At 41.0% G+C, this 9,110-nt stretch overlaps 2 protein-coding genes across 2 annotated transcripts; one reads left to right on the forward strand and one right to left on the reverse strand.

The window, feature by feature from the left end:
* Positions 1 to 278: 278 nt before the first annotated feature.
* On the reverse strand, positions 279 to 971 carry LOC308082412 (F-actin-capping protein subunit alpha-1-like; the record flags this gene model as incomplete). The annotated part of the gene is made up of 1 exon (XM_080424150.1): positions 279 to 971. The coding sequence occupies one exon, from the start codon at positions 969 to 971 to the stop codon at positions 279 to 281; it is 693 nt and encodes a 230-aa protein (XP_080280276.1).
* A 1,480-nt stretch (positions 972 to 2,451) lies between these two features.
* cd8b (cd8 beta) lies at positions 2,452 to 8,733 on the forward strand. Its single transcript, XM_080424058.1, has 7 exons — positions 2,452 to 2,591; positions 3,419 to 3,787; positions 6,059 to 6,148; positions 6,316 to 6,405; positions 6,776 to 6,809; positions 7,412 to 7,458; positions 7,681 to 8,733. The coding sequence occupies exons 1-6, from the start codon at positions 2,537 to 2,539 to the stop codon at positions 7,419 to 7,421; spliced, it is 648 nt and encodes a 215-aa protein (XP_080280184.1). The 5' UTR covers positions 2,452 to 2,536; the 3' UTR covers positions 7,422 to 7,458; positions 7,681 to 8,733.
* Positions 8,734 to 9,110: the final 377 nt, after the last annotated feature.

The raw sequence follows: 9,110 nt of genomic DNA on the forward strand, positions 1-9,110 counted from the left end.
TTACGTTTGCATAAGATGCAAAAGTCAGACTAGATAAAATACATATGATATTCTTGATCCAAGGCTAGGAATTACAGGAAGAAACAGACACGTGCAAAAGATGACATTATATAGTAATGTTGTCTCTTGATATTTTAGATTTTCCAGGGGATGATTGCGTCCATGAGCACCAAGAGGTGATGGCTTCATTTCAAAAGGACTTTGAATGGTGCAACTATAGCTCAATTGAAAATATAATATTTTGAACAAAGGCCTTTGACACTGTTAAAGTTTGGGCACTAAGCATTCCGCATCTCCTTGCCAATCTTGTAGCTGTGGTCGAGGATCTTGCTCCAGTCAATCTTGGTGCGTGTGACTGGGAGCTGTCTACGTAAGTCTTTGAATGTGGTGTCGGACATGGTTTGATAGTTCTCACTGATGGCCGTCTGGTATTCATTCTCTGCATCTTCAACAATTATCACAAACTCCTTTGCTGTTTGATTCTCGTTAGATATGGTCAGTGCTTGCTGCACATCTTTACGGCTGACAAGCTGGACATTTCCATCCTCATAGTAATGTACCTGTATTTTCAGGACTCCTCTCACTTGCGCTTTAGATTGGGAAATGCTAAACTTCCATTCAGACCGACATCGACCGTTCCAGAAGTTTTTAGGTTGAAACTGACGACCCTCAATACACACAATAATGGTCTGCTGGCCATCACTCGTTTTCCCATAAACAGTGCAGACTCCACTAGGGTAGTGCTTCTTGACGTAGGCCCTCAGTGCAGCATCACAAGCATCTCTCCATGGCCCGAGGGTTGCCTCGCCTTCATGGGGCTGGGGGTCACTGGCCTCCTTGCTCAGGTGGTCAAACTTGAAGGACACCTTGTTGTATGGATCAAAGAAGCGCCCATTGCCCAGGTCTCCATGCTCCGTGATCAGCACCTGATCTTCATAGCCATCAATTTTGGCAAGAGTGAACTGATCCATGATGTATTGAGTGAACACAATCAGATGCACACACATCAAGGAAAGACTGGATACTGAAGGTACCAACAAAAACTGCACTGAATGTGATTTCTCTAATGGGGCAGCAGGTGAAACTAATCACATCAATTGGCCCTGGTTAGGTGGGATGTACCATTAGAAATGGGGAGAAGAAAGGGCCATAATACTGACATGGGCCGTACCATTAGAAAGGGGGGCAAACAGTAAGGCCTTTTGAACAAGCTTATTAGGAGAGAGCCTGATACAGTTGAACAATTAAGTAATATGGTGGCTACAATAAATGAGGGTAAACAAAGAAACAAAATAAGACACAAAAACAAACATGTACATTCCACATCCATACACATATAGACACACAATCTAGTAATGTATCTTAGTTTATCTCTTCATTTAGAAGATATTATCTTGTGTGTGTATCTTATAAACTGTTCATTTGTTTACATGTACATCACTCTGCTTCGCTATGAAATGAGGCATATAACCATTTGTTTTGTTATAATTATGTACAACTTGGTAGACCTCTGGGTCATGCACCTGGGCAAAGGAACACGTGAGATCAAGACCTCGTCCTCAACGCTACAAACTGCACATACACAGTCAAATCTTTAGTGTCAATTTATCAAATTAACTCAGGGAGTATACAAATGGAACCAAATGTACCTGGAACCAAATGTAGTATGTTAAATTGACAGAGGTCAATACTGTCCTTTTTTTGAACATGTGCTACCATGTCAATTATTTACAGTTTTAATGTGTGTGTGTGTGTGTGTGTGTGTGTGTGTGTGTGTGTGTGTGTGTGTGCGCGCGCGCTCGTGTATGTATATATGGCCGGCCGGTCCTCCCTTAAGCCAATTTTAATATAGGATATATATATATATGTATATACTGTTTATATATACTGTATATATTATTTATGTATTGTAAAAAATAAAAAATAAAAGTATATTCCGATCATTGCTATATAAAGTGTTTGTTCAGTAACCGGGGTCCCCCCATCTCTCCAGCTCTTTAGTATTAGGCCAGGATACCAATTTTATCATTTTTCTTCCACTGTTTCCATTAAGACAGGCCTGGAATGGAGTTGTTTTTTCAAAGACTGATATGCATTTATGAAATATGTAACATCAGTTTAATATACTACAGTTTATTATTATACTTTAGCTATATTATATCATATATTTTCTATAGCTTTTTTGTATTGTGTATGCATTCATCTGAATCATTGTACTCTTCGGTGTGTGTGTGTGTGTGCGTGTGTGCGTGCGTGCGTGCGTCTGTGTGTGTGTGCGTGCGTGCATGTGCATGTAGGGACAGAAAGTTATGTGTCTGTCAGCAGTTCTGTGCATGGCTCATGGTCTTCTTTGATAGGCTGAGTGCATGTTATCATGTAGGGGTGTTACCCTGACAACCCAGGGCCCTGTCGGTTCAGTTCCTCCCATCCTCTCTGACACACAGAGACCAGGAAAAGAAAGTAGCATCACAGACCTCCAGCTCACACACAACAACACACAGACACACACACACAGACACACCAGCCACCTGCCACCATGACCCCAGCCATGCTCTCCTGGACAGTAGCAGCTGCATTGCTCTGGGCATCAGGTAAGACTTGAACAATTTCTGTCCATCTGGCCTCCATACGCCTGGTCACGGCACGGAGCTTTTGCAAGACGTATATCGCCGTTCTACTCTGACACTGCTGAGCGTATTTTATTTGAAGTTAAGGTTACATTTATGTTTCAAATCTAGACAATATAAAAGTAAATGTTCTGGTGAAAGTTATGTGTATGTACACTTTGCTACACTTTAATTTAAAAAGTGTATTTTTAACAAGGCCAGCAGGCCTAAAAGAAATGTCAGTGTTACAGGGATGATAATACTCTGTCTGTGCACCATACTGTCCCATGATAATAGATATATACTGTAATATATTGATTTATTATATGGATCATATATTTCACATTAACTTTATGACATTTTATTTGAATTGGTTTGCATTGCAATGCATCTCATTGGGTCGAGTTTGCCCATTGTGATGAAATCGTTTTACCATTTTAAAAACATACTTCCCAAAGTCCTAATTCTAAGAATATAAATTTCAGTCACAACTTTTTAACATTTACATGTATGTTACAGTACATTGTGTCAAAACATTGCGTAAATCCTCAGTCTCAGCCGCCCGTTTCATAATGTCATGTTCAGTCTCTGTAGGCCTCCTGATGAATATTCTTGCAAAACTGTGCTTTTGATGTTGATTATTTCTGTTCCATATTGCAAAGGTTTAAGTTTTTCCCCGATATTCCTTGACATGTGATTAGGTAACCTTGGTGCTCTTAGTTAGAGTAGTTTATAAGTTTTCACTTTAGACGGTCAAGTCTCTACACTGAAATTCCATTCATATAACACAACCCTTCTGTCTCCTTTCACAGCTTCTAGCCAGAGCCTGTCACCTGTCCTGTCACAAGAACCGGTGACTGTTAGCTACCCTGCCAACCTGACTACACCCAGTATGGTTTGCGACTGTGCCACCTACACATGTGAGTCTGTCTCCTGGTTCCGTGTGTTCCCTCAGAACGGCAGCGTTCTGTTCCTAGTTACTTTCAACAAACTTTCCCGCGTCGTTGCCAATGGTCCAGGGATGAACATCCGGCTCAAGCTCACCAGCGCAAAGAGTGGGGCGTCCTTTACGCTACGCATTGAGAAGGTGACCATGGAAGATGCAGGGATCTATTCCTGTGTTCTGAAGACCAAAGACAAGGTGGAGGTGTGGAAGTCAGGATTCCTTCTCCTACCCGGTGGTTAGTATACTAAATTGTAAAACTGAAATGGGCTTGAAATTAATGTATCTAATTTGACCTGACCACCATACACTGGACCTACTTACCAACACCTGGCACAGTAAAAAACCCTTGGATCAGTGGTTCTTAAACATTTTCATGTCAAGCACCCCCAAAAATGTTGATCGTCTACAGAAACACAATTGGCCCGTGTTCGGGGAGGGAAGCTAGGCGGGGAGGGAGATATTTGTCTCTGCACATAGTCCTACGGCTGGGGTGGCCCCTGTCAGCAGGGAGTGTTGGGCGGGAGGAGGAGGGCGAAGGCTCTACGTCCTCCCGGTGGGGACTCCTCACTCACTGGCAGGTGATCAGTAGGATACAAGCTCAGCTTCTACAAGCTGAGCGTAGATCGGCCATTTTTTAGTATAAAATATAGTTAAAGTGGTTAAACTTATTTTGATGCTATATTAAAGGAGGAGTTCACCCCAAAAATTACTTATTTTCTATCAATTACACACCCAATGAAGCATTTAATTCATGGAGATTAAAAAAAAAATCGCATTTCTAAGCCAATAATTTGATGACCGCCGGACAGATGCTTATGTATCCGGTAGGAGACTCAAAGAGTCTTCTTTGAGTCTCCTACCGGAGAGACCACCGGTCATCGGATTATTGACAAAAAGAAAAAAATCTCCATGAATTCAATGCTTCATGGGATTTTTTATTGATAGAAAATAAGTCATTTTTTTGGGTGAACTACTCCTTTAAGTAATTTAGCTGGGGACCCCCCAGGAACCCCCCCAAGGACCTCTGGGGTATCCCCCGACACATACTTTGAGAACCACTGTCTTACAGGTCAACTTTCAGAGTTAAACGATCACTCAAACAAAGACTGATGAAGACATGCTAATGTAGAGTGCATTTACTGTGTGTGATACTGAGGCAGCAGTGTGCTTGGTATTGTTAAATTACATGTAGTCGGATCATAAAAATGGCTACATCTGACTGAATTCAGGCGCCAGGTGTTTGATTGAGGACATTTTCAAAAATGCAAGATAGAGATCTAGCACAGAGATCTGGCCTAAAACTGATACAGCATGCTGTTATAACTGAGTATGGAAAGATGATGGTAGCATGACTGCAAGATCAAACTATATCGGCTCTATCCATTCTAATCACAACATTTTAAACGTGCTGCCAAGAATCTCTTAAGCATTTCTAACTTAGTTCATCTCTTTACTTGGAGGAAATGCAGACATCTAACTATGGCAGATTGTGTCCCAGAGATTTTCATTATGTTAGAGTTTCACTTGCTCTTCAAGGTTTTTGTATATCTGTCTTCAACAGACATGTGTCCGGGCAGCTCAGTTGGTAGAGCACTTGCCTTTCGATGGGTTTGATCCCTGATACCGCCAACTCAGCGTAACTCAGCATGGCTTGGGTACGCAGGTCATGCAGTACTGGGAGGGAGCTGATACTAGGTGTTGCGCTCCACCTCAGTTATCCATCTCCCAGGGTTCTAGCGCATTGTGCAACAGGGATAGATTCCCACACTCTGATTGATACCAACAATAACCCTCTCTGACTCACTTAAGACTTAATGGACTTTTTTGTTGACTGCATTAATATGGCGCTTTTTTGAGTCTTTCTGACCAATGCACTGTACTTCACATTCACCCATTGACACACACCAACCGTGAAACGGCATTACACATGTGTTTATGCAGTTCATATTCACACACCGACGGCGGAGGGACCCAAGCAACAAGGCACCAGCCTGCTCATCTGGAACAGTTAGGGGGTTCAGTGTGTTGCCCAAGGACACTTCGTCATGCAGCCAGAAGGAGCCGGTGATTGAACTGGCCCAGACGACCACTCTACGCCCTGAGCAACTGCCGCCGTTGTGTACTTGTGCAATTTAACCCATTGAAACCGGGAAAGCATCTGTGTCATTTTAGATTTTAGCTATATGTATAGCAACATAAGTTTTTCAGAAAACTCTTAGGGTTTAGAACAGTGGTTTAGAACAATGGTTCTCAAAAATAACAGATATGAGCTCAAAGTGCGTCACTTCGTGCCACGCTGCGAGGTCCCTAGCATAAAACATTTTCAGATGGGGGTCTGGTCTGCGCCATATCATTTTGGTGGTCCTTGGCACGAAAACGTTTGAGAACTACTGATTTATAGAAGGCATTTGTAGAATCAGCCTCAGGTCTTAATAGGTTAATATGCATTTCACTATCCATTGAATTAAACCTCCTATTCTTTTGACTATTTGTATTTTCTGAACAGTGACACCCCCAACCCAGCCTCCTCCAACAAAGTCCCAAACGGTTCCTTCAGTTTGTCACTGCAATACAAAGAAGAAGGCTTTCCAGAAAGGTGAGTAGATACAGATTATTTCTGTTTATACAGCGTTCAAAAGTGTACGCAATCTACCTCTGGAGTTGATATTTTTGTAACCATCTTCTTGCAGTCTAGAATGTTGTATTTTTGTGCATATCCAATATTTCATTCTCTATGTGTTTTTATGGTATGGTGTGTTCCAGGGGGCTGTGGATCTATGGTTCTGTGGCCATTGGTTGGCATTCTTATTGGCCTGGCTGTCGCTCTTGTCTCTACACTGTACTACTTCAGCCGTGAGTAGTTCCTAACCTTCATGTAATAAATAGTATATTGACGCTGTCGGGAGGAAGCCTTGTATGTACAAAACCGTTCCTTTTTTATTATTAAGAAGTTGTAGTTTTTTTTAGGTAGTGAAAACAGCCGATCTACAAGCTCACAACGGAGATGTTTCTCTCTGACAGCAACAATATACAGTGTACTATAAGCTGCTATCTGCCAGTTGTATACTCATACTTGATGAGTATAAATCCATATCACCCTGTCCCTGCCCTAATATTTTACATATTGCACTATTTAGTTGAGAGAGAAGGAAACGGTAGGCAAAATGTGTATTCAATGATAGCATACAGACACTGTCATTAAGAGCACATTGTACTCTTACAGGGCTACCCAGAAAGTGCCACCACCGATTTGTGAAGTAAGTATGCATGTATACTGTAGATATTGTTTTCCACCAACTCTTTTCCACCCCCCACCCCTCCCTTTTTTGTTTTGTTTGTATGTATATACAGTATAGTCCCTGTAACTGCCAACCGTTACTGTTTGGTCTTGGGGACGTAACAGCCGTTTCTTTTCACCTGACAGTTAGGAGTTTCACCGGGAGGTGGGCATAGCGAGTTCGGAGGAACACGCTATCCCTCCCAGTTCTTCTCCCTGCTGAACACACCAACCAATAGGACTCTCTAGTGCAGAGACAGATATCCCCCTCCCCTGCCAGTTTTTCCCAACCTCCAACTCGGTCAATTCTATTGGTTGGAGCACACCTTGTTCCATTTTTAATGCTGCACCTGGTTACTTTCTTCACCCATTGAGACCTGAGGCCGATTCTAAAAACGCCTTCTAAAACCTAACATAAGTTTTCTGAAAACGTTCAAATTCTTACTAAAAAAATGAATACAAAATGATGTTGGTATATGTAAAGCAACAACTAATGAGACACAGAGGTGGCTCCCGGATTCAGAGGTATAACAACGTATAGGTGGCAGCAGGTCTAACCATGTTTGTTTCTCATTCAATAAGGAAAAGGTAGATGCGCTGATACAATGAATCTACACGGCTGAGACAAAGTATGTGCCCAATTTAAACTATTACATTCACACCTAAAGTATATGCAAAACATTATAAAAATGACTCCTTATAATGTTCTCTACAGACTAAGTAAAATTACAGTGATGAGTCTGACTATGTTGTACATCAATATTCACTATTGTCATGGGATATGGTTGGTACAGTAAGTGATTATGACCAATAAAGAACATCCTGAATCATTATTACTTTAATGTTTGCAGTGGCTGGTTGACATGCTTCCCAAACAGAGAAGACTTGGAGATCTGAAACCAGGCCACAGGAACGGTTACACAGTGACAATCTACAGTATTCTATCACTTTCTATTTGCTGTGACATGTGTAACCTTTATAAAGCAGTGAAAGTTTCATACATTTCTGCAATGTCTATACAATGTAATATGTTTTATCTCCTGTATTATATGTATTATATTACAAATGTGGTTGTCTCTGATTAGCCAGACGATCAGAGATCTCCGCCTACTGATATGTCTGTGGAGATCTAAATTCAATATATGGGCAAGAATAGCAGCAAAAATGTCCGCTAACTTGATTGATTGATTAAATACCACAATAATATCACACATTATTTGCAGGTTTGTTAACAGTAGAAGTAGTACAGTCAAAGGTCATGCTAAAAGGATAGCACAAAAAGCCCCAGGGGGCTTGTTTCCATTGGTCCATACACAACTAACAACAGTGCAACTAACGTCCCACTGAAATGAAAAAAATAAATAAAAATCATATCACTGTCCCAATATGAAGTACCAGCCTGAAGTCTTTGCATGGGTTCTATGCCATTATTTAGCTAGTTAGATGGGAAGTGAAAAAAGGAGGGAATCTAGTAACAGTAGAGCCCTGGGGGACCCCGGTCAACTAAGTAAAGTAGTAGTACAGTATGTAAGGTGCGAGTGGTCAAACCTCCAAATTGTTGCCATCCAGTTTTAGCCCCTACATTGAATTTAGATGTGCAGTATGTTATATGCATATACAACCCTTATTTGTCATGTCTGGTGACTCTGGAATGTATTTGAAAAACTATTTTATTTAGTTAATGCCTGAAAGAATTAATAACTTTTATTTATTAGCAGTAAATTATGCTTGTGAATTCACTTGACAGAAACAACAGCATTGTTTTTCATGTGTGTATAAGCATCTGTTATGTTACAAATATCTCTCTTTGCTCTTTGTGTTGCTCTCTTTTAGTTTTTTCATATTTTTTATTCTCAATGTATTTGTTGAGGTAAAGTGTAGAGCACCTTGTTAGTGTTCTATTCACAGGGTCATTTGCTTTTGGAATAAAGTCTTAAAACAAATGAAACCTTTTTGCTAACTGCACTAATTATTTACATCTGAAACACTCTGGACATCTACTGTATATGGGTGGAGATTGATAGTGTGGAGGAGTCGTTTCAGATTTTTTTGTGTGCCTATAATGACAGGCTCAAAACAGGGATGCCAGGTGGCTAATGAATGTCAAAAGAACAAAAACAAAGACAAACATATAACAAGTACTATAATAGTCTCCTGTGTGAGCAATACAGAACTGTCACATACCCAAAGTGTCTGGCTGCAGGGTGGCTGGTAAGAACCGTCTCAGCGAGATGAGCAGATCAGCCCTCTGGAGTGTTGACAGGAAGTGGGTCCAAAAAAA

Source organism: Gymnoscopelus braueri (assembly GCF_963280865.1).
Source record: "Gymnoscopelus braueri genome assembly, chromosome: 3".
Lineage (NCBI taxonomy): Eukaryota > Metazoa > Chordata > Actinopteri > Myctophiformes > Myctophidae > Gymnoscopelus > Gymnoscopelus braueri.